Here is a 27,272-nt window from a genome sequence, read left to right as displayed (position 1 = left end):
ATTGGTAGTTGTGGCTAGAAATTTGGCAGGATTCAAATATTGAGAAGGACTTGTATATCACGCTAAAGAGTTTGAATGTTACACTAAAAAAAAATGAGGAATTAACCACTGAAGGATTTTGAGTAGAAGAATGACATAACAAAATTTGCATTTTAGAAAAATAACTCTGGCAGTGCTGTGGAGGGTAGAACTGAAGGATGTAAAAGCAGTCTACATTTCTACATGTTCTACAGTCTACATGTTCATTAAGTTTAGTAGATACCAATCAAACACACTAAGATCTTGAAATACCAACTTTTGAATTAGTGTGCAATTGATTGTGCTGTTCTTCTGTGTATACTGACTATATTAAATACTCAATAATCTGATTTGAAGTCTTGGCTACACAGTATCTGAACTCCCTTATAAAGTTAGTACCTGGCATCTTTGTTTCTCTGGTAGGCAGTGGGTAGTTTTTCTACATTCTAAGAGCCCACTGCCTATCAGAGAAGCAAAGATGCCAGGTACCAGCTTTATAAGCATGAGACCAGGCTCTGCTAATCTGATGCGCCAGTCTTGGATATCGGATTAGTTATCACAAAAAAGCAAGGACTATTGCAAATCCATCTGTTGGTAGACAGGGAAGTATAGTAACTTCAAGTTCTATAGGTGACAGTGATACAGCAGCAGCAGCAGCAGCAGCAGCAGCAGCAGCAGCAGCAGCAGCATCCACTATGGTCAGCAATGATGATATAAGCTGTGATACACACTATTCAAGAGTGGAAGCTGGTTTTATGCTATGGTCTTTGATACTGCATAACCTCCCTTGTTTGTAATCATTTTTCAAATGTGAAATGACCAATGCCTTTTCAATAAATTCCTTTGCTGACTAAATCAGTGTGCAATTAAGAATCCTGACTACTTCATTTTTTAAAGGTCTTAAGAACTGGATAAACAACAAACTTTTGACTCTTTTGTAGAAACAAGTTGATTTATTAGAGTGGTGAGATTATAGGAAATTTTTATTTTCTTCATTATGTGATTAGCATTTTCTATTTTTCCTAAAATTAAAACATTTTTTGTAGTTTTAAAATAGTATTTAAGCTGTAAAAACAGGTACTATCACTTAGAGAGTTATTAGAGGATAGAAAATGGAAAATGACTTAATCCTAAGGAAAATTCATAGATTAAAGAAGAAGCCAGTATATAAGGGTGAGAAATAAAGTCAACTGAGATAGGAGGAAACCCAAAAGGAAGCTGAAAGAGGAGCAGCAGAAAACAGGGCTACTAAAACCTTCAAAGTTCTACATGTTACAGCTTCAGCCACCCAGGGAGAAACTCACCCAAGTATATCCTAACTCCAAATTCAAAATCCAGGAGAAAGGACTCATTGGTCTTAGTTCAAATACCACCTTTGGATGTGCACACTGCATAAAATGACTGCTAAAGTAACCATGTGAGTCAAGAGATAGGGCTCTATTCTTAGAAAAGCAGGCAGACAAATTGATGTCTGGCACAAAGAGAACAATTAGTATATATCGAAGTAATGAATGAAAGTTTGAATGAAGGGGGTAGACCTTGAGCTAGGCCTTGAAGAATGAGTAGTATACCGGATATCCTTCATTGGTCACTCCTGATTCACTTCCCACCCTTTCTCCACACTGCACTGTGCCCTCTGTGGCTGATCTCTGTGGGTACAGCAAACTCTCTGTCTTCTGGCTCCTGATTGGGTTAAATCTGTGGAAGGTACTAGAATATCAGTAGGCTAGGAAGAGAAAGAGAATGAGGTATTTTACCAGCTCCCTCCCTACCGACCACAAATTGGCAATAGCTGTATATCTTTATCAAAGATCACAGCTAATCCTAGTGATTTGGGAGGCTAAGGTGGGAGGATTGCTTGAAGCCAAGAGTTCAAAGCTAGACTGGGCAATGAAACAAGACCCTGTCTCTAAATAAATAAAAAAATAAGCCAGGCATGATAGTGTATGCCTCTGGTCCTAGCTACTTGGGAAGCTGAAGCTGGAGGATCACTTGAGCCTAGGAGTTCAAAGCTGCAGTGAGTAATAACTGTGCCACAGCGACCCCCTACTCCCACCCCCATCTCTTAAAAAAAAAACCCACCCCCCACCCTCGTCTCTTTAAAAAAAGAGAAAAAGAAAAAAAAGGCCGCAGCTTCTGCCTTGAGGCTTTCTTCTACAGCTATAGCTACAGCTCTTTCCAGATTCCAGCATCTGCTTCATTCCCTTCTCCCTTCTGGTACAGGTGTGTTAATCATTCTCCCACTACTTTTATCTGTGGGGTGCTTCACCATCCCTTGTTGGTTTCCCTTACCTCTGACTACAACTACGTAAATAGCTTATTCATTAATCTTTTCTCAATTACCATTCCAACATGCCATCTGTTTCCTGGCCCAACCCTGTTTGGTACAAGTACATTGAGAGAAAGCATTTCAAGTATGGGAAGGGATGTAGAGAAAAACAAAACCAAAAGGCAGAAAGAACTAAGAATTATACTAATGGCAACAAAGAATTTTGGCTAAAATAGAATGGGAGATGCTTGTTAAGAAGCAATAGCAAACAATATTGAACATGTAGAATGGACCAGATCATGAAAGCTCTGGAAAGCCAATTAAAGAAGTTGGGACTTGATTTGGTAGGCAAAGGAGAATTATTTATCATTCCTTCTACATATACCAAGTACCTCCTGTGTGTCAGGCACATAGAAGTTAAATCAGTATCTTGGTAAACTTAGTCTGGCAAAAAGAATGAATAAAAACTAGAGAAAAGAACACTGGCTAAGAGGCTATTACATTAATCCAGGTATGAGATGATGGGTGTCTATAGTACTGAAAAATGGAAAGTAAAAAGGAAAAGGAGAATAAAGGAAAAAGATGAGTCAAAAATGAGTCAAAGATGATTCTAGAGTGACTGAGTGAAACTGGAAGAAAGGAAAAGGGGACCATGAAATGTGAAAGGAAGAAATATAAAAATGGAAAGGAAATGCAAAGTGTGCTTCACTGATGGAAGAGACAAAAAGTATATTTAAAATTACGTAAAATAAGAGACAGAAAATATCCTGAAACAGACTCTTTAAAAAGCCAAAAACTACAAATTATTAAGCCTGAACGATAGGTTGTTAACTATTCTTTAAAAAGTTCTTCATTTACATTTTTTTCAAATTACAAAAGGCTGAACATGATGAATTCCCTCAAATAAAGTTTCAGGGTATCAGTGATGATTCATTTTCACAGGCAGCAAGATGGCTTCCTTTGAAAGGAGAGTTGCATGAATTTTTTTTTCAGAGGTAGAGTGGATGGGAGAGTAAAGAATCCAGTGTACGACCTGTTAACCCTGAAGTTACAGTAAGTCACAGAAGGAGATGATCTACAGGTAGCTGAACATATAGAACCAGAGATTAAGAGAAATGTGAGATTGAAAAACTATGTATGCCATCATGCACATGAAGTGAATGGTTGATTTAAGAAGTCTGAGCTCACTGAAAGAAAGACTTTGAAAAAAACAAACAGAGACCTTAGGATAGAGTTGTGGAAGAATGGAGGAAAAAGATAATCAGGGAGTCTACTACAAAAGAAATTTATTTTGTAGTAGATGACCTTGGAAAAGTTAATTATGACATAAATGTCATAAAACCAATCATTTTATGTTTTAAATATCCATAACTTTATACAAAACACAATATTTGGTAATAAAAAACACAAAGTGTCAGTAACAGGATGCTTTAGCTATAAATATCAGAAAGCCATAACTAAACCACAAAATAATCAGAAAATGTACTATCCTATAACAGGGACCACAAAGTTAGGCAGGGTGGTTGACCCAGATACTCAGTATAGTTCAATATAGACTAGTTATTTTCATGTCTCCACTTTCCATTCTTGGGCCTCTTCCTTAGACTATTAACAAGAGGCCAATTCAGGTATTATATGGCAACTGTATCATTCTAGGACTCGTTAAAGAGAAAGAAAAGATTTCCTTGAACTACCTCTTGCTTGCCAGAATTGGATCACATGCTCATTCCAGAACCAAACACTGCCATGAGGAATGCAGTAATATTAATTGGCTTGGAGACAGAATGAGGTGAAATGAATGTTGGGGAATTGTCACAATGTCAGTTACAAGAACAGTTTCAGCTAACGTTGTAAAAATTACAGATTGTTTAGAATACTACTGATTACAACCATTATGCAAAACAAAGTGAGGCAAGGTGGAAAATCTTTTTTATAAGCTGCTTGACATTAATTCATCCAGTTTCTTTGGGTTTCAGTTCCCTCTTCAAAAAAAAAAAAAAAAGGAAAAGGTTGGATCCAGTTAGCAATTTTCAAATCATGCCCTGAGAAATTTAAGCAGTTCCATGGTATCCCTCCAGGGCTGCTAACAGAAAAGAGAAGCCAACAAGTATAGCTCCAGGGTTCATCCAACCCTTCCTTCAACCACAAAGGCTCTACCTTTATTTGCTTCAATATTGAGCTTCTACATCTTTTCAAAGTGCTTTTTCATACATTTTATAATTTTATATTTATTACACATATATAAAACAGGAAAAGCAGATATTATTGTATTTACATTACAAATGAGAATATATGTGTGTGTGTGATGGCTCACACCTGTAATCCCAGCACTTTGGGAGGCTGAGGCAGGAGGACTGCTTGAGCCTAGGAATTCAAGACCAGCCTGGGCAACATAGTGAGACCCTATCTCTGAAAAAAAAAAAAATTAGTCAGGCATGGCAGCATGCCTGTGGTGGTCCCAGCTACTCAGGAGGCTGAGGTGGGATGATTGCTTGAGCCCAGGTGTTCACCAGCACTGCAGTGAGTTGTGATATTGCACCACTGCACTCTGGCCTGGGCAACAGAGTGAGACCCCAACTCAAAAAGAGAGAGAGAGAGAGGTCGAGAATACAAAGGGAGTGAAAAAGAAAAGCAACACCACTATGCTCTGGGTCATGTACCTCTTTGGGATGGCTATAGTTGACAGGTTTAAGTTTTAAAGAAAAGGTCAAGTAATAAGTTAATACGAACAAGAAAAAAGAAACATCATGCAGGGAATTCCATGTACGCGGGAACAGTCTAATGGACTGGGTGAAGGTCTAGAGGTAATAGATTTGGGCATGTCATGGTAAAGATGATAGAAAAGGATCCTCTAGTTGGAGAAAGGGGAAGGCTGAATGAAAAAGCCCAAACGAAGCAGAATATCAAATACCTTCAAGGTGGCGACATGCTAGTCTGCAGTTCTGCAGAGTGAAGGAATATAAGGAGCTGGTAGTTTAGGAGTATGAATTGTCAACAATGTCCCCTTTTAATAAATACACTATTCCTAATGAAGAATACAGTAGAGAAAAAACTTATGTGAATGAATTGCTTGTGCTGCTATTATTGTCAGTGGAATGGTTAAGATCACAGGTTCGCCGAGCACGGTGGCTCACGCCTGTAATCCCAGCACTTGAGGAGGCCAAGGCGGACGGATCACGAGGTCAGGAGATCGAGATCATCCTGGCTAACATGGTGAAACCCCGTCTCTACTAAAAAAAATACAAAAAATGAGCCGGACGTGGAGGCAGACGCCTGTAGTCCCAGCTACTCGGGAGGCTGAGGCAGGAGAATGGCGTGAACCCAGGAGGCGGAGCTTGCAATGAGCCGAGATCACGCCACTGCACTCCAGCCTGGGCGGCAGAGTGAGACTCCCTCTCAAAAAAGAAAAAAAAAAAAATCACAGGTTCTAGAAACAAAATTTTTCTGTGTTCCAATCTTGGTTCTCTTCTCCTTGTTGTGTAACTTTAGGCAACTTACTTAATAGCTTCATTTTCCTTTAAGTTCCTCATCTATAAAATGTAGATAATAAATAAAAAGTCCCTGGCACGTAATAATCCATGCAACCAGTATTTGAGCATCTACCATGTGCAAGGCACTGACTGTTACCTATTATTTCTACTAAGCTGAATTCAAGGGATTCTATGATTGCTACAGCTGCATTGTGATGTAGAATTATTTTCCCTACTTGTAAAATAAAGTACTCTCAAGTATTAATAAATGGCATGAATATTTAAGTATTCCTTTTTGTATTTAAATAGTTAAGATTAATAATCTCATAGCTGGTAACAATAAAGATTTTCCTATAGACTATAAGTTCCTCAAGAAAAGGTACAATGTTTCATACTTAAATATCCCGTAGTACCTTAACAGATTCAAAGATCTAAGAGAAACTAAAAATTATAATAAATATAAGTAGAAAAGAGTAATGAACATGATATAAAGAAAAATGTAATTTACCTTTGTCTAATATAAAAGTTGATAAAATCAAAGGTTTGATTTACTCAGGATGAAAGAAAATGGCAAAAAAAAAAAAGAAAAAAAAAACTTGATGAGAGCAGTTGCATCACTTAAACATTTTATTGTTAATGACACAAAGATTCATGGTCAATTTGCAAGGTTGATTAGAAAGTCGTAGGTGTACCCTTCAAAAAATCAATGAATCCAGGAGCCGGTTTTTTGAAAAGATCAACAAAATTGATAGACCACTAGCAAGACTAATAAAGAAGAAAAGAGAGAAGAATCAAATAGACACAATAAAAAATGATAAAAGGGATATCACCACCGATCCCACAGAAATACAAACTACCATCAGAGAATACTACAAACACCTCTATGCAAATAAACTAGAAAATCTAGGAGAAATGGATAAAATCCTGGACACATACACCCTCCCAAGACTAAACCAGGAAGAAGTTGAATCCCTGAATAGACCAATAACAGGTTCTGAAATTGAGGCAATAATTAATACCCTACCAACCAAAAAAAGTCCAGGACCAGATGGATTCACAGCCGAATTCTACCAGAGGTACAAAGAGGAGCTGGTACCATTCCTTCTGAAACTATTCCAATCAATAGAAAAAGAGGGAATCCTCCCTAATTCATTTTATGAAGCCAACATCATCCTGATACCAAAGACTGGCAGAGACACAACAAAAAAAGAGAATTTTAGACCAATATCCCTGATGAACATCGATGCAAAAATCCTCAATAAAATACTGGCAAACCGAATCCAGCAGCACATCAAAAAGTTTATCCTCCATGATCAAGTTAGCTTCGTATCTGGGATGCAAGGCTGGTTCAACATATGCAAATCAATAAACATAATTCATCAGATGAACAGAACCAAAGAAAAAAACCACATGATTATTTCAATAGATATAGAAAGTGCCTTTGACAAAATTCAACAGCCCTTCATGCTAAAAACTCAATAAATTAGGTATTGATGGGATGTATCTCAAAATAATAAGAGGTATTTATGACAAACCCACAGCCAATATCGTACTGAATGGACAAAAACTGGAAGCATTCCCTTTGAAAACTGGCACAAGACAGGGATGCCCTCTCTCATCACTCCTGTTCAACATTGTGTTGGAACTTCTGGCTACGGCAATCAGGTAAGAGAAAGAAATAAAGGGTGTTCAATTAGGAAAAGAGGAAGTCAAATTGTCTCTGTTTGCAGATGACATGATTGTATATTTAGAAAACCCTGTCATCTCAGCCCAAAATCTCCTTAAGCTGATAAGCAACTTCAGCAAAGTCTCCGGATACAAAAATCAATGTGCAAAAATCACAAGAATTCCTATACACCAATAACAGATAGAGAGCCAAATCATATGTGAACTCCCACTCACAATTGCTTCAAAGAGAATAAAACACCTAGGAATCCAACTTACAAGGGATGGGAAGGAACTCTTCAAGGAGAACTACAAATCACTGCTCAGCAAAATAAAAGAGGACACAAGCAAATGGAAGAACATTCTATGCTCATGGATAGGAAGAATCAATATTGTGAAAATGGCTATACTGCCCAAGGTAATTTACAGATTCAATGTCATCCCCATCAAGCTACCAATGACTTTCTTCACAGAATTGGAAAAAATTACTTTAAAGTTCATATGGAACCAAAAAAGAGCCTGCATTGCCAAGACAATCCTAAGCCAAAAGAGCAAAGCTGTAGTCATCATGCTATCTGCCTTCAAACTATATTACAAGGCTACAGTAACCAAAACAGCATGGTACCGGTACCAAAACAGAGATACAGACCAATGGAACAGAATAGAGCCCTCAGAAATAATACCACACATCTAAAGCCATCTGATCTTTGACAAACTTGACAAAAACAAGAAATGGGGAAAGGATTCCCTATTTAATAAATGGTGCTGGGAATACTGGCTAGCCATATGTAGAAAACTGAAACTGGATCCCTTCCTTACACCTTATACAAAAATAAATTCAAGATGGATTAAAGACTTAAATCTTAGACCCAAAACCATAAAAACTCTACAAGAAAACCTAGGCAATACCATTCAGGACATAGGCATGGGCAAGGAATTCATGACTAAAACACCAAAAGCAATGGCAACAAAAGCCAAAATTGACAAATGGGATCTAATCAAACTAAAGAACTTCTGCACAGCAAAAGAAACTACCATCAGAGTGAACAGGCAACCTACTGAATGGGAGAAAAGTTTTACAATCTACACATCTGACAAAGGGCTAATATCCAGAATCTACAAAGAACTTAAACAAATTTACAAGAAAAAATCAAACAACCCCATTAAAAAGTGGGCAAAGGATATGAACAGACATTTCTCAAAAGAAGACATCTATGCAGCCAACAGACCCATGAAAAAATGCTCATCATCACTGGCCATCAGAGAAATGCAAATCAAAACCACAATGAGATACCATCTCACACCAGTTAGAATGGCAGTCATTAAAAAGTCAGGAAACAACAGGTGCTGGAGAGAATGTGGAGAAATAGGAATGCTTTTACACTGTTGGTGGGACTGTAAACTAGTTAAACCATTGTATTAGACAGTGTGGCAATTCCTCAAGGATCTAGAACAATAAATACCATTTGACTCAGCCATCCCATTACTGGGCATATACCCAAAGGATTATAAATCATGCTGCTATAAAGACACATGCATACCTACGTTTATTGTGGCACTATTCACAATAGCAAAGACTTGGAACCAACCGAAATGATAGACTGGATTAAGAAAATGTGGCACATGTATACCATGGAATACTATGCAGCCATAAAAAAGGATGAGTTCATGTCCTTTATAGGGACATGGAAGAAGTTGGAAACCATCATTCTGAGCAAACTATCACAAGGACCGAAAACCAAACACCTCATGTTCTCACTCATAGGTGGGAACTGAACAATGAGAACACATAGACACAGGGTGGGGAACATCACACACCAGGGCCTCCCAGGGGATGGGGGGAGGGGGGAGGATAGCATTAGGAGATAAACCTAATGTAAATGATGAGTTAACAGGTGCATATATACATATGTAACATATGTTATATAACATGTGTAACATATATACATGGCACATGTATACATATGTAACAAACCTGCACGTTGTGCACATGTACCCTAGAACTTAAAGTACAATAATAAAAAGAAAAAAAGAAAAAAAAGAAAATGGTAGGTGTAAGTATAGTGAGAGTTCAATCGCTGATTGAACTAGCTACTTTACTCCATCCAAGGTAACAACCATAGCCCTTTAGATCACCATGTTGCAGATAGATGTTCCTGATTTAAGTGTGAACAGACAAGTGCAGTTTTATTACCAATACTGCCAAAATAAAGGTTAGTAGATGGTAAGTGATAAACATTATGTTAAATATGTTAACAGCATATTTTATGGCTAGAGAAAAACCTTTACTGTTGTAACCAGCAGCCCTACACTGTGAGTTTAAAATAAGTAAATTTTGAATAAGTTCAGATTCAAGTACACAGTAGAAAACAAGTATAATAAATTATTATTCAAGTCCATAGGCCAGATAGTCTTTGACTTAACTTATCGAACAAAATAACTTATTGAATTCATAATTTCCACTGTGGAAAAATATTTAAAGAACATGAGATAATAATTAAAACAACTATGGATACTGAAGGATATAAAAATAAATCTAGTTGTTTCAGTAATTAACATCTTAAAAAATTATGAAATTAATTTAAAGGTAAAATATCTGGTACAGAACCCTAAAGATTTCATCCCAATTCATATTTATAGGATGTTTGACTGATATTTATATTGTTATGCAGTATAGAGTTAAACATCAGAATACTAAAAGGAAATCTTTTATGCTCAACTGATTTTTTAATTTTTAATTTTTATGGGTACATAGTAGGTGTATATATTTATGGGGTACATGAGATGTTCTGATACAGGTATGCTGTGTGTAATAATCACATCATAGAAAATGGGGTACCCATCCCCTGAAGGATTTATCCTTTGTGTTATAAAAAATCCAATTACACTATTTTAGTTATTTTTAAATATACAATTAAATTATTATTGACAATAATCACCCTGTTGTGCTATCAAATACTACGTCTTATTCATTCTTTCTAATTTCTTTGTACTCATTAACCACTCCCACCTTCCCCCACCCTCCCCCTCACTACATTTCCCAGCCTCTGGTAACCATCCTTCTACTCTCTATCTCCATGAGTTCAATTATTTTGATTTTTAGATGCCACAAATAAATGAGAATTGTGATGTTTATCTTTCTGTGCCTGGTTTATTTCACTTAACATAATGACCTCTAGTTCTATCCATGTTTTTGCAAATGACAGGATCTTTTTCTTCTTCATGGCTGAATAGTACTCCATTGTGTATGGGTACCACATTTTCTTTATCCATTCATCTGTTGATGGACACTTAGGTTGCTTTTGAATCTTGGCTATTGTGAACAGTGCTGCAACAAATATGGGAGTGCAGATACCTCTTCAATATACTGATTTATTTTCCTTTGGGTATATGCCCAGCAGCAGGATTGTCAATTGAGTCTACTTTTTAAAAAAGATATTAATCATATTGGCTTTAAAATAATGTATACCTTTCTTTACACAATAGAGTTTCTAACAGCTTGCTTTAAAGGTGCTTTCTTATGCACTAAGATAAGTTTCAAAGGAAAACAAGCAATAATTCCCTGAAATTTTGATTTTTCTCTATTTTTTCCTAAAGCAATATACACCTGGATGAACTAGATATCTACATGACTTAGAAAGTAAATTATTAGATAGCGGCCAGGCCGGTGGCTCATGCCTGTAATCCCAGCACTTTGGGAGGCCAAGGCAGGCGGATCATGACGTCAGGAGATCAAGACCATCCTGGTTAACACGGTGAAATATCATCTCTACTAAAAATACAAAAAATTAGCTGGGTGTGGTGGTGGGCACCTGTAGTCCCAGCCACTCAGGAGGCTGAGACAGGAGAATGGCGTGAACCCGGGAGGCAGAGTTTGCAGTGAGCCGAGATCGCACTACTGCACTCCAGCCTGGGCAACAGAGCAAGGCTCTGTCTCAAAGAAAAAAAAAAATAAAATAAAAATATATATATATATATATATAGAATAGCTTGTTTTATACTAGTGATCTGTTCCAGGTTCAACTCCTAAAACGCAATGTCCTGTTGATAAAAGGTATATGGGTAAAACTTGTATTTGGATAAAATGGCTTATAATCTTCTGCATAAAGATTGGTTTTCTAAAAGTTTTTTCCTCTTCAAGATTACAAAATGGGACAAATGTCTATGTTTTTCTACATTTTTCAACAATTGAAAACATGGAGCTGTTATAATCAGCTAAGTCTTACAGGAGATACTCTAAAATGCATCAATTCCTCTTACAATTATTGCTATGAGACAATAGGGAGGTTGGGAGGAGAAGGGTATAGAAAATCAGTATATGACTGACAAAAGTAAAAACTAATAATTTTTTATATCTTTCTTTTTCTTTTATATATTAATTACTTAATCTCAAGAGCATAATAAATTAAAATCAGAGACCTCACTAAAAGATCTTCCACTGAAAAATATGCTTTTGATTTTATAGACTTTATAAGCCTTTAAATATCTTGAACTTTTAGTACACTGTCTGTTTTCTAACCATTTTATTCAAAGCTATTAGTGCAGCAAATAAACAGCAATGCTTTGATCTCATTAAATTACAACTTACAGTTCCTGGAGTCATAAATATTGCGCTCTTTTCTCCTTCACCCCTCCCTTTCTGGTAAGGGGTAGTCTGTTTAATATCACTATCTCCTTGAGTGCTCTGACATTTACTCAGACAAATAGCAGAGGTTATGAATGCTGCTCATAGATAGTATCAGGAATTCTTCATGATTGCCATAATGGTGAACTCAGCATCCAGAATGGTAATACCTAGTTTTTATCTAACCACTAAGTTTGGTCTGTTTAACTCTGCTCCACAAAAAAAAAAAAAAAAAAGGAATTCCATCTTATCACAATAACAACTGTTCTGGACAAAATCATAGAACAGTATAAGAGAAATGGAAATTACCTTTGGGAAAATTAATGATTAGAAGTTTTAAATAAGTGATACAACCAATGTTACAAAATTTGATTCTCTTCTGAAAAAGTTTAAAAAAAAAACAAGCTTTTCCCAAAGTTAAAAATCAAAGCTACATAAGATATATAAAATATAAAATTAGTGTACTTACAATGTCTACAATATTAAAAATTGGCTCTGAATATGTATTTTAAAATTCTCACCCTTTCAGTTACTTGAACTTTGAAGTCGCAAAGGTAATTAAATTTTCTCACTTTACCCTTCTGTAACAGTCCGTCTTCCAAGAACAACTTTGCAGCATGAACACTGACACTAATGGTTTCTAGAGTGACAGAGACCACTACTACAGGACATGTTAGTACATTTAAGTAGCCCTAGCCTAGGCCCCAAGACCTGAGAGAAAGAGGAAGTGTCCTCATGAGCAACACCATTCTTCTCACACCTAGAAAGACATTCCGCATCTTCTTACATAAATCCACTAAGGGTATCTCTCCATGAATCTACATGAGCCTCATCTCCATCTATAGGTCAGAGTCTTAAATTGTGCATTGGAAATATAATAGGCAGGCTGGGCATAGTGGCTCACATGTGTAATCTTTGGGCAGGCGGATCTTTGGGCAGGCGGATCACTTGAGGTCAGGTGTTCGAGACCAGCCTGGCCAACATGGTGAAACCCCGTCTCTACTGAAAATACAAAAATTAGCTAAGCATTGTGGTACATGCCTGCCTGTAGTCCCAGCTACTTGGGAGGCTGAGGCAAGAGAATGGCTTGAACCCAGGAGCCAGAGGTCGCAGTGAGCCGAGATTGTGCCATTGCATTCCAGCCTGGGCAACAGAGCAAGACTCCGTCTTAAAAAAAAAAAAAGAAAAGAAAAAAGAGAAGTGATTGTCTATTCATATCCTTCGCCCACTTTTTGATGGGTTTGTTTGATTTTTTTTCTTGTAAATTTGTTTAAGTTCTTTGTAGATTCTGGATATTAGCCCTTTGTCAGATGGGTAGACTGTAAAAATTTTCTCCCATTCAGTAGGTTGTCTGTTCACTCTGATGGTAGTTTCTTTTGCTGTGCAGAAGCTCTTTAGTTTAATTAGATCCCATTTGTCAATTTTGGCTTTTGTTGCCATTGCTTGGTGTTTTTGTCATGAATTCCTTGCCCATGCCTATGTCCTGAATTAGAAATATCATTTGACCCAGTCATCCCATTACTGGGTACGTACCCAAAGGATTATAAATCATGCTGCTATAAAGACACATGCACATGTATGTTTATTGTAGCACTATTCACAATAGCAAAGACTTGGAACCAACTGAAATGTCCATCAATGATAGACTGGATTAAGAAAATGTGGCACATATACACCATGGAATACTATGCAGTCATAAAAAAGGATGAGTTCATGTCCTTTATAGGGACATGGATGAAGCTGGAAACCATCATTCTTAGCAAACTATTGCAAGGACAGAAAACCAAACACTGCATGTTCTCACTGATAGGTAGGAATTGAACAATGAGAACACTTGGATACAGGGTGGGGAATATCACACACTGGGGCCTGTGGTGGGGTGGGGGGAGGGGGGAGGGGGGAGGGATCGCATTAGGAGATATACCTGGTGTAAATGACGAGTTAATGGGTGCAGCACACCAACGTGGCACATGCATACATATGTAACAAACCTACACGTTGTGCACATGTACTCTAGAACTTAAAGTATATAACAAAAAAAGAAATATAATAGTCTATTATGTTACAATGAAACATCTGTTTTCATTTAATGCAAAAAAATTAGTACAAAATTTATGAGGCATATTTTCATAAGACTGCATAAACTAATTGTATAAAGGCTTATTAATATGAATTTTATTTTATTAATATGAATATTATTTCATATTCATATGAAATCAATTGATATGAATTAATTTTCATATTAATTAATTCCAAATTAATTATGAATGTTATTTAATTACTAAAGTCATTGTTAAAAATATTAAAACATAAATGAACCAAAGAGACATCAACAAAAATGTGTTTATTCACAACTACTGATTTAATAGTTATTTATATTTGTATTTGAAATCTATATCAATAGAAATGTATGGTCTTTTTAATAATTCTTACTTGGGATTCCAAACAGATTTTTTAAATTATAGCTTTTTCTCTTTATATTAAAAAGAGCCACCTCTAATTTTCGAGGATGTATCTAAAAAGAAATGTTTTCTACATATATATTAATTGTACTCTTAAGTAATTTGCTAAATAGACAGACTTTTAAGGGCCAGAAACATGATTATCACCACCCATTCTAATGTTCTGTACTGAAATACACCTATGCTTTTACTTTCTGATCCCTCAGGCATAAGAATAAAGTCCAAGGAATATATAACCAATATATTGGCAGTTAAAACAGTGAAGATATACATATCACAGTCAACAGTATTCTAATATTAATGGTCTTTGAACTATGACTTAGGATTTAGAAGGTACTGCTACCCAAAATATACAAAGAACTCTTAAAACTCAGCAATAAGAAAACAAAAAACCCAATTAAAAAATGGGCCCAAGGCCTGAACAGACACTTTAACAAAAAATATACACAGATGACAAGTAGGTATATGAAAATATGTTCAATATCATATGTCATTAGGGAACTGCAAATCAAAACAAGATACCACTACACACCAGTCAGAATGACCAACATCCAAAACACTGACAACACCAAATGCTAGTGAGGATGTGATAGTGAGACAGGTTGCGCATGTGTAAGGACAGGGAGTATACGGGAACTCTGTACTTCCCACTCAGTTTTGCTGTGAACCTAAAACTCTCTAAAAATTGTTTATTAATTAAAATATATTAAATTATATTAAAATAGTGAAAGTCTATGTATATATAAAAGTAAAATGCTTGGATTTCTGGTATTTTTTTCCTTTTAAAAATAGAATCCTTTAGAGTCAAGACAACAACATTGACCCAAATTAGTAGAATTTTCCTCAGAATTAATGGTATATCTGAATGATGCCATTCGTATTCATTTATCTCTTGAGTCCAAAATATACAACTAAAAATAAAGATTAGGTTTAGAGTGCAATCTTTGACTGTGAAACAACTTTCTCTGTACTGAATCAATTAGCCAATACAAAACTGAATTCCTAACTTTGGCCTCACTAATGTTTTACCCTAAGTATGTCAGAATCCCAACAGAAACAGATGGCACACATAAACTAGGATAATCTGAAGATGGGTTTATTTGCAAAGGTGCAGGAGGATATAAAGGAACCACAAGGGATGGCACAAGTTCCACTGACTAGCAGCACTGTAGCTGTCACCACATCTAGACCCAGAAGGTCAAGAAGAGAGGTTACTGGAACCCCAAAAAGAGACAGGATCATGTAGATTAGGCCAATTTGAGAGAAGTAGTGATCTATTGAGGGACATGGCCAGCCTGAAGTTATCTCAGAGGGAAGAAACAGGGGAATAAATACCCTGATTCACTCTCTCCTTCCTCCCATCTCCTGCTTAGGCTCTCCACTGGCCCAGCTCAACAGGAAGTCAGAAAATATGGAAGCCCATTGATGCAACCCTTCAAAAGGTAAGTAAGCCTTCAAAAGGTAAGTACAGATCTGGAGGGGCAAACAGAAGACTTTTTTGCATACCAATATAATAAATAACTACAAATTAAGTGCATTTTAAATGATACTTGGTAAATATTGTTTCAAAATATTTATGGAGTGCCAGTAAGCATAGGTACTTAATTCTCTCAGAGGTAGGGAGGTGGTCCTAAAATGATTCAAAGTGGTATTGAGAGAGGGATTGGAAGGGAGTGGAAAAAGGAAAACAGACGTCATTCTCTATGGAAAGAACAAAGCCTTACCTACTCCTATCGTACCAACTCTTCCTTTGTGTCAGTTGGAATATTTTTAGTTGCAAATCTTGGAAAATCGAATTGGCCCTAACCAACCTGGTTTAAGTAATAATGGGGACCTATTGGTTCACATAATTCAAATGTCTAGAGGTAGGACAAGATGCAGGGTTGGTTGATTCAGTTAATAATGTCATCAAAGAACGGGTTTCTTTATGTCATACCAATCTGGCATCCACATTGTCAGGTTCTTATTTGTTGGCTTTTCTCATGGTTGTAGGCTGACTGCCAGCCACGGTAGAGGTTACGTTCTTCCTAGTTTATAACCAGAAGCTAGCTAAAGTCATTTATCCATTCCTGAACCAATGCCTATGGTCAGAGGAAAGAAATATATTTGTGCTCTCCTGCCAATTTGGGGCTCAGCTCTAAAGCTGGAGACATCAAAACAAAAATCTGGATAAGGTTAGGAAGAAGGCAAAGGGATACTGAAGCTCAGTAAGCAACAAACAAATGCTCAATTCAGAGCTTCATTCATGATGCTCCAGCCATATCAGATGTTTTTTAGTTCCTCTAATATACTAAACTCTTTCCTGTCTCAAGGCTTTGGCACATGCTATTCCCCTTGCCCAAAACATTACTCCCTTCCCTCCTCCACCCTCTTACCCCCAATCTAATAAAGTCACCTGTGATGTCATCACACCTTTTACTTTTTCTTCCGCTCATTTATAATAGTTTTATATTACTTAGTCTGTGTAATTATTTGTTTTATGTCTGACTCCACCACCAGACTCTTTCATAAAAGTAGAAACATGTTTTATTTTCTTCATAGCTGTATCCTTAGTGCCACATAGCAACCAGTATATAAAAGTCACTCAATAAATATTGAATGAATGGTGCTAATAGGGATGACATACAATGAATCCTTATAAGGTATTCATGTCACCATAAAAATGCATGCTACTGGTCACAAGTCAAAGAAATAATATTTTGAATGGATTACAACAAATGCACTAATTACCTTTACTGGAATCATAATTCAAAATTTATGCATCTGTATTGAAAACATTTATCCTACCAAAAAATTCTACCCAACTGTCCTCTAGTAATAGCCCATAAGACTATTTTACATTACAATTTTTACTTAGTATGAAACTATATCACTCATACCTTCTTTAAACTGCATATTTCATCTTCTTGTTTTTTATTTAAAGCTGAAAGTCTTTTGTTTGATTGTATTGCTTCCCGTACTGCAACATTAAAGACACTTAAGAAAGCATTATATTCAATGCGTATTTCAAAGAAAGTATTAAGATAAACAGGGAAAACAGTAACAATGCAATACATACGTTATTAAATTTAGGTAACAGTCATTAACTGCCATTTACTATTATCAGTATTATCATAGAAATTCAAAGTATTCCTAGTAAATAAGTCCATTCAAACATTCTCTACTGAATATGTATATTTAAATAAGATAGCACATACCATTTTGTTCTAACTTTTCATGATTCTCTTTTACCAATCCAAATTGACCTGTTATTGTGGCATAGCATTTCTCAATTTCACTCAGTTGCTTATGATAGTCTTCTTTAGCCAGAAGATGTAACTGGACCTTTTGTTCCTATTTTGAGGAGTAATTTTAAATGTTATACATATAACACACACACACACACCCACACAACAAATATATAAAAATATATTGTGGTAAACAACTGCTGTTAGTAATATAAATAAATGTCATTTAAAAGTACTCTCTGAGTAAACTGCAAGGAGGAAATATTTGTTAGGAGACATTTCTAAATCTGTGTAAAACTAAAGCAAACATATTTTTCCTATAGCAAAATAGTCACTTCATGTTATGTTTCCCTTGTTTGCAATTTCTTTTTCAAAATCTTTTTATAAAAAACGCTAATCAGCCTAACACTAAGAAAAGTGAGGAGAAAATTAAAGCAATATTTTTTCTTTCTCTAAATCATTTGAATAATCAGGATCTATCTAGATCACTGTTTTGATTCTTTGTCCTTTCAATTTGCCAGAATAATTTCAATGTGCATTACTAAAATTCAAGTAATTTTTCTGACATAGATTTTAATTAATATAGTACCTTCTCACTGCATTAAGAAATGAAATGATGAGGCAGGAAGAATGCTTGAGGCCAGGAGTTTGAGACCAGCCTAGGCAACATAGCAAGATCCCATCTCTACAAAAATAAAAGTTAGCTGGGCGTGGTGGCACATGCCTGTAGTCCTAGCTACTTGGGAGGTTGAGGTGGGAGGATTGCTTGAGGCTAGGAGTTTAAGGCTGCAGTGAGCTATGTTCGGCCACTGAACTCCAGCCCAGGTGACAAAGCAAGACCTCATCTCTAAAAAAGAAAAAGAAATGACAAGGATAATATCTCTCAGTGGCAGGGAGGCAACATAGGATAGTAGATAGTCTACTTAAACTGGAGACATAATTGGTAAAAATCAGACCCTACTTATATAATATTATATGGGCCTCCACTGCTTTCAGCTAAAGGAACTACTCTTACCATACTTAGGAATATGACTTTTAACTCTTAAAAACTAAATATTATGTTAATAAAAATCAATAACACTTGTTAAAAGTTTTTTTATCTTCACTTGACATTAGCAGAATCATTAATTGGTTTCACATCTTTCATTCATTTTTTTTCCCCATCTGCTTCACCTTCTATGATGAGCAGTTCTAAACAAAGAACAGTATAGGCCCATCCATTGGCACTCAATAATTGTTTTCTGAATGAACCGTTGTTGTCTTATAGAGGGGGTTCTAATAGTAAAAATTTGATTTTGCCTAACCAGCATCCATTTCCCTTATCTAACAGCACCACAATTTACTGTATTGAAATACTTTTTCTTCATTACAACGTGGACTACACATTACAACAGGACTAAAATTCAGGGGTCCTATTCTTCCCTAATTAATAGAAGGGCATGTTCTCAAATTAAACCAATTGATAGCTACCTTCTTGGAATTTGAATGTTGAGCAAAAAGACTATATAAAACTAAAGAAGTTCAGTAGTGATCCTATCCAAACTGATACGAGACCTCTGTTGTGGGTTCCTACATCCTGCCTCATAAACTCTGGAATTACTCTGAGTCCCTGTTCATTCTCAAACAATTCTTTATTCTCTGGCTGATTGTGAATGCCTCCCCTAAATTAACCAGAGGCATTTCTTATTGCTTAAAACCAAAGTACAGGCCGGACACAGTGGCTCACATCTGTAATCCCAGCACTTTGGGAGGACAAGGTGCGTGGATCACAAGGTCAGGAGTTCGTGACCATCCTGACCAACGTGGTGAAATCCCGTCTCCACTAAAAATACAAAAATGTGCCAGTCATGGTGGCGTGCACCTGTAATCCCAGCTACTCAGGAGGCTGGGACAGGAGAATCACTTGAACCCAGGAGGCAGAGATTGCAGTGAGCTGAGATCGTGCCACTGCACTCCAGCCTGGGCGACAGAGCGAGACTCCATCTCAAAAAAAAAAAAAGAAAAAGAAAAGAAAAACCAAAGGACAGGTAGTAGAGCATAGTGGTCAAAAGCTAGTCTGCCTATGTTTAAATCTTGTTTCTGCAATTTAGTGTGACCTTGGGTAAATTATCTACCCTATTTTTAGGATGAAGTTTATAATAGTATTTCACTCATAGGGTTGCCGTGAGGATAAAATGAATTAACATACATAAAGCACTAAAAAACAGAGTTCATCATGGCCGGACGTGGTGGCTCACGCCTGTAATCCCAGCACTTTGGGAGGCCAAGGCGGGCAGATCATGAGGTCAGGAGATCGAGACCATCCTGGCTAACACAGTGAAACCCCATCTCTACTAAAAATACAAAAAATTAGCCGATGTGGTGGTGGGCGCCTGTAGTCCCAGCTACTCGGGAGACTGAGCCAGGAGAATGGCGTGAACCTGGGAGGTGGAGCTTGCAGTGAGCCAAGATTATGCCACTGCACTCCAGCCTGGGCAACAGAGCAAGACTCCATCTCAAAAAAAAAAAAAAAAAAACAGAGCCCATCATATAAATATCACAATAAAATGATTTGTTATTATTCCTTAACTGATAAAAGTATCAATAGTTTTAATTAACTTTTATTTAGAATAAGCATGGCCTTTTAAAAATATTCATGAAGGGCCAGGCACGGTGGCTCATGCCTGTAATCCCAGCACTTTGGGAGGCCAAGGCGGGTGGATCACAAGGTCAGGAGTTCGAGACCAGCCTGGCCAACATGGTGAAACCCATCTCTACTAAAAATACAAAAATTAACCAAGCATGGTGCCGCACACCTGTAATCCCAGCTACTGGGGAGGCTGAGGCAGGAGAATCACTTAAATCCAGGAGGCACAGGTTGCAGTGAGCTGAGATCACGCCACTGCACTCTAACTCGGACGACAGAGCAAGGCTCCGTCAGACACACACACACACACACACACACACACACATATATATATTTATACATGAAGAACACACATTACCATTTTAGTTGTACCTAACTATATTATCTTGGCAAGTCTGATGACAGTCTTAACTTTTTCAAAGCTATTTTTTAAATGATTTTTAAAATGGTAATATTATTGGTAATAATTATGATATATCAGTTGAAAGTTTCTCATGTATGTCATCAGGCTTTTCACTACTTATTTGATTTAATTTTGCAGCAGTTATAAATGCAAACAAGTTGATAAATGTACTTAGTCCTGGAGAGCTTATGCCTACCTGGGTAGTTACTATTATCAGTAATGGTGAGTAATAATGAACCATATTCCTTTCTTCTAAAATACCCCTTAATTTTTGATTGAGAGAATTATATTAGCTCTCAGCAGATGTCTAGAAACCTAACACAATTTCACTGAAAACCGGGTTAATGGCATTTTTTCAATTCAAGGAAGTTTTTACGTATTTATTTATTTTTTTGGAAACGGAGTCTCTCTCTGTCGCCCAGCATGGAGTGCTGTGACATGATCTCGGCTCACTGCAACCTCTGCCTCCGGGTTCAGGCAATTCTCCTGCCTCAGCCTCCTGAGTAGCTGGGACTACAGGCGCATGCCGCTATGCTCAGCTAATTTTTTGTATTTTAGTAGAGACGGGGTTTCACCGTGTTGCCCGGGCTGGTCTCGAACTCCTGAACTCAGGCAATCCACCCGCCTTGGCTTCCCAAAGTGCTAGGATTACAGGCGTGAGCCACCATGCCTGGCCAATTCAAGGAAGTTTTAATTTTTTATTCTAATCAATATTTATGTAGCCTTCTTTAGAATACTATCTACTACATAATACATCATCCCACAAAAGCTTTCTTAACCTTTCAGCTAAAAAGTGATGAATAAAATAGGTAGTCAATGCCTACAAAGGTTAACAATTCTGTTAACTAAAAATGTAGCAAAGATCAAAGAGATTTCATGCATTGAGGTTTGTATACATTAATTTCTGATATACTCTATTCCAACATCCTTTGTTTGAGACAAAAATTGCAGTTTCATTGCATTTGTTTGCATGACATAATTCTGATTTTCAAACACAGTAGCATATTCAATGGCCATGATATATACCATTCAGACTTCTAAATCACATGGGTACCTACAGCTTATTAGCCCATATATGCCTATATGAACCTAGTTTACTACACTGATTTAGTTTTGAAAATGAGATAAAGAGGTCCATTGTCCAGTTTGCCACTAATTTCATGACTATCAACAAATAGTTTAAATTCTCTGAAAAGCAATAACAAAAAGTAATTGGTAATAACACTTTAGAGACGTAAGAATATTTTAAAGAATACAAATAAATTGATTTTTACTATTATTAAAACTTTAATGTACTATAAGGCTATTTTATTGAGATGATTAAGAAATAGTTAAGTACATATTGTTTGGTTCTTTTTACCTGCATGAATCGATTCAAATTATTTTTTCTTTTACACAGTTTTACTATCAAATGCAAAGACAGCCTACAAAAAATGTCAGCATTCATTGCTTTCTAAACACATGTACACCTCGTTTTAAACAAATCTAACCTATGAAAGTCAACATTAGAGGAAAAATAGCATATCCATAATTGTATGTGTGTGTAGTCTAAAAGCTTACTTTAAAGCCTTGAAGCATTTAAAATGGGAATAATGTAAAAATATTTACGCACAACTTTTTAGAAATATATTTACTGACAAAATGCACAGCTTCACATTTCCCCCTTTTTCTGTTTACTTAAGACGACTGATTTGAAAACTTCTGGAGATAAACTTAGTTTCCCTTAAAACAATCAGTTTGTTAAGAGTAAATTTTAGAGGAAAAGATAACAATCAAAAAATAAATTTAACATATTCATTTCCAATTTTGTAACTAATCTTCTAATTTCTTCAATATGAACCCAAACTAAATCAATGGAGTTATAAAACTCAATTTTCAAAAACCTATGGCATCTTTCTTAAGATATCCTTACCTTTTCAGTTGCAAATAAGAGGCATAGATTACTTTAAAAACCTAAAGTCATGCTGCTAATGTATGTGTCTACATATATACATAATATTTATGATCATGAAGTTACTTCCAGATAAGTCTTCAGTTTAAAAATATTCTACTCTGAAAGAAAGTATGTGGTTATTCTTAATCTATCAAAACCTTAAATATTGAAATTGCTTTAATTTCCTAAGGAAAAAAAATCTTTCTTGTAAATCTTTTATTTAGAGGAAAATGATATACAGAAGAGAAATACAGTATGACAATGGTTTGATAAGTTTACTTCCTTCATTAAGCTGTATTAGCTATTCAGTTTTACAACACAGACACCTATAAATTCAATTATTAACCAACATGATCATCTATATAGTAATCACTAAACACAGCAGGAAAAATTTGTATCAATGACCAGATCACAATGATGGTAAATGTAATGTCCTAAGATTTCTCTCTCACATGTTTTTATTGCATCCTTTTTATTGGTAATGATTGAGATTTTTTTTCAAAGGGGAGGTACTTTTAAAGGATGGAAAAATGGTTTGATTTGTGATTATGTTAATTTATCTCAGAACATATCACCACCTCTAAAAGATAATCAGCTTACTGAATCACAGAAGACAGAAACTTACTAGTAGTTAAGTACTCACCTATAGGAGCTCATAAACTTGACATTTTCTTAATACTACTTTTCAAGCTATTTCTTTTAGGACCCTAACTTTATTGCTCCCCATAGCCCTGCCTTCACACTAGTGGCTATCTTGCTTCCTGTCTTGCCCATGGAAACAAATAACATAAAAGAATAATGTACTGCTTGGAATAAAATAAGATTAACTGAATTACTGAATACTATACAGCACTTAGAATAAAGAACAAGTCATCTGAATTATATAATAATAATGTAACAGGAATAACGTAAAATGAATATATGTAAGAATGCTTAGAAAAAGGAGTACTTCTAACTTTTAAATCCAAAATATAAATGTTCTGCCAGAATGAATATAAAATATTAAATATATATCAATATATACTTTTTTAAAAATTAAAATTGATGCAATGCTTTAAACTGTCAGAAAAAAATATTATGACTATAACTGAAATATCATTTTAGTAGGTATAAATGTTGTAATTCACAATAACAAAAAGCTTAGAAGTGACCAAAAACTAGAATAAGTATATACATGTTTTTATGTTTTTTTTAAAGATTGTAAGTATCTGTTTGATGAAATTTGAAAGTGGAATAAAATAAAACACATTTTATGTTGCCTTTGATCTTTAACTTGTAGCCTTATCTCCCAGGTCAAAGGGCACATTATTCAATTTCACTATATTTTGTGTAAAACCACTGTAGCGTTGAAGATGACTTTCAGTACAAATGTCATGGTACTTAAAGCTAAACCAGAATCTAGTTTTTCAGCTTCTTAATTAAAATCATGGTTTAAAATAGTCTGACAACATTATTTTTATTCTTTCCAGTTGAACAGCAACAGATTTTTCACATCTTTTATTCAATCAAGCTTAGCAATCTCTCATGGCTCTTTTATTTTCTAACACACCAAACAATTTCAAGAAGCAAAATACTTTATGTTTTTGTATGTAATGTCAGAAGGGGTGATAGTTCATTTCTTACTTCTCATATATATAATATATAAGCCTTACTCAAAAATTAATTTTACTTGCTTTAAAGTCTGCTCCAAAAAATGAAGACTGAATAGCATAACCCCACCCAAAAAGCCGTTTGACAATTTAAGTGGATATAGGAAAATTTTGGTCAACCAAAAACACAGAAAAGAAAATCCTTCTGAATAAAATAGGGCTAGAAGGGAAAAATACCAAAGTAAATATTCCCTAAAGCGTTATGCTGTAAAAGCAAAAACATTCATTTTTTAATAGACTATAAAAGAGGAATGCACAGCAAATAAATACTTGTTGAACAATGTAGGATCAGTACCATATCCCAAGTGTAGACTGATAAGGGATAAATATTATATCCCAAATACTGCTTCATATATTTTGTTCTTTTCAGGCTATAATTAATAATTACATGTTTACATAAATATCTAGAAGAGATACCATTAAAATAAGAGGTTTTAGAGTTTGTTGTTTGTTTTCACTATAAGACCCTAACAATAATTTGGGAACTGTGTAAAATTTATTTTAAATATACAGGTAGAATATCTCTAATCAGAAATGCTGGGACCAGAAGTATCTCATATTTGGGATATTTTTGGATTTTGGTATATACCTATGGGTTGAGCATCTCAAATGCAAAAATCTGAAGTCCAAAATACTCCAATGAGCATTTTCTTTGAGCATAATGTTGACGCTCAAAACGTTTCCAATTTTGAAGCATTTCAAATTTTGAGTTTTCAGATTTGGGATGCTCAACCTGTATAAGTACTATGTAATCTAGAAATAAATTTGTGAAATAATTCATGTATGCAACATGCGAAATTGCAAATATCCCCTTTAATATTACTGGGGACAGTAATATCCAGTTTCAACAATTAATTTTTTCACTATATATGTCACATTTTATTCACAAAAATACTAATCCCCCTAAGTACTAATCCAGATGGGGGGAAAATATGTTTTGTAATTTCCTTACCATTTCACTCACTTTCTTCTGTAAAGAGTATTTAGAAACCTTGAAAAATAAGGGGGGAAAATCTCATTAAAATACTTTAATTATCTACAACAAATTCCTCTGGTATCAAAATTACATGCTATAAAATGTGGCATTTATCTTCTGTGTACCATTATTGATTTATTCAACACATTTATGGCACCTACTATATGCTAGATACTTTCCTAGACTCCTGGAATATAGCAGTGAACAAAACGAAGTCCTTACCTTTAAGAAACTTACTTTCTAGTGGGGGGTGGTGATAGGACCGACAAATATAAGTAAAATGTATGCATGTTAGAGAGTGATAACCACTAAGGCAAAAATAAAGCAAGAGAGATAGAGAGAGCAGTCTAGGGGAGTTTGTTACTTCATATTAGCTCTTCCCTGAGGAAAAGTATAAAAAAAAACAAGCATAACAACTGTTTTAAACAAACAAATCATCTCATGATCCACAGATAACAGTCATTAACACTTTGGTACTACCAGTTTTTGTTTGTTTGATTCGTTTGTTTGTTTTTAAGATAGAGTCACACTGTATTACCTAGGCTGGAGTGCACTGGGATGATCACAGCTCACTGCATCCTCAACCTCCTAGGCTCAAGCAATCCTCCTGCTACCTCAGCCTCATAAGTAGCTGTGGACTATAGGAACATGCCACCACACCTGGCTAATTTTTAAAATTTTTTGTAGAGACAGGGTCCCACTATGTTGCCCAAGCTGATCTTGAACTCCTGGGCTCAAGAGATCCTCTAGCCTTTCCCTCCTAAAATGCTGAGATTACAGGTGTAAGCCACCATGCCCCACTCTACCAGTTTTTTAAAAACATATATTTATGCTTTAAAAGAGAGCCAGTGGAAAGTGATAATAAATATCTATTTTGTAACCTACTTTACTTAATATACAATAAACACATTTCTGTGACAAATTAATGTACAATATAACTTTTTAATGGCTACACAGTATTCCATTTTTTAACTTTACCATAGTTTACCTAATCACTTATATTTACAGGTTTACTGAATTGAGTTTTTTACTATTATGAAATATTCTGAAATAAACATGCTTATATCTAGACTTTTATAGTTATTCTTTTTATTAGGATAAGTTCCAAGAAGCAGAATTTCTAAGATTTGTTATTTTTTATAGGTTTTTAAAAACCGTTACATAAGCCAGCGCAGGGCCTCATGTCTGTAATTCCAACACTTTAGGAGGCTGAGGTGGGTGGATTGCTTGAGCCCAGGAGTTCAAAACCAACCTGGGTAACATGGTGAAAGTCTGAAAACAAACAAAACTAAGCTGGGTATGATGGTGTGTGCCTGTAATCCCAGTTACTCGGGAGGCTGAGGCCAGGATGATTGCTTGAGCCCGGGGGGATGGAGGTTGCAGTGAATTGAAACCGCACCACTGCACTCCAGCCTGAGTGACAGAATGAAACTCTGTCAAAAAAAAAAAAAAAAATTGTTACATAGTCTTCTAGAGGATTGACCAAGTTAAATGCCAACCAGCCATATATGAGTGCTTATCTTCTTAAATCCTACTTACATTTTTTAAATTTTAAGCAAAAGTACAATAATTACTACACATTTCCTATGAAATAAATTTTTTAGCCTACTGCCATGAATGACCTGATTTTTATTATATTTTATTTTATTTTATATTAATGGATGGGTTGTATATGATTCATTTCTTCCATAAATGTTGAATGCTTATTGTAAGTAAAGCACTGATATAGACACTGGGGGTACAACACTGGACCAAAAGAAAAAATCCTGCCCAGCTTAAATTCTGGGCAAGAGAAAAAGCAATATAAGCTAAAACATATGGTATATTAGATATTGATAGGTGTTAAAGAAAAACAATAAATGAGGGAAGATGATTACACAGGATGGTCAGGAAACTCCTTTCTGAGATAGCAAATTCTGAGTAAAGACCTGGATAGAAGTAAGGAAGAAT

General features: G+C 35.6%; 1 protein-coding gene across 1 annotated transcript in view; it reads right to left on the bottom strand.

Moving 5' to 3' along the window:
- The window catches only part of CCDC73 (coiled-coil domain containing 73), a 130,451-nt gene that overhangs the window by 49,697 nt on the left and 53,482 nt on the right, over positions 1–27,272 (bottom strand). The window contains exons 6-8 of the mRNA XM_077964884.1: positions 25,299–25,337; positions 17,706–17,841; positions 17,388–17,467 (exon numbers count right to left, since the gene is read on the bottom strand). Coding sequence (XP_077821010.1) covers positions 17,388–17,467; positions 17,706–17,841; positions 25,299–25,337 — 255 coding nt within the window. The remainder of the gene's footprint in view (positions 1–17,387; positions 17,468–17,705; positions 17,842–25,298; positions 25,338–27,272) is intronic.

The sequence above is a fragment of the Macaca mulatta genome, chromosome 14 (assembly GCF_049350105.2).
Source record: "Macaca mulatta isolate MMU2019108-1 chromosome 14, T2T-MMU8v2.0, whole genome shotgun sequence".
Classification (NCBI taxonomy): domain Eukaryota; kingdom Metazoa; phylum Chordata; class Mammalia; order Primates; family Cercopithecidae; genus Macaca; species Macaca mulatta.
Note: the sequence above shows the minus strand (reverse complement) of the source record. Positions and strands in the feature narration are given on the sequence as shown.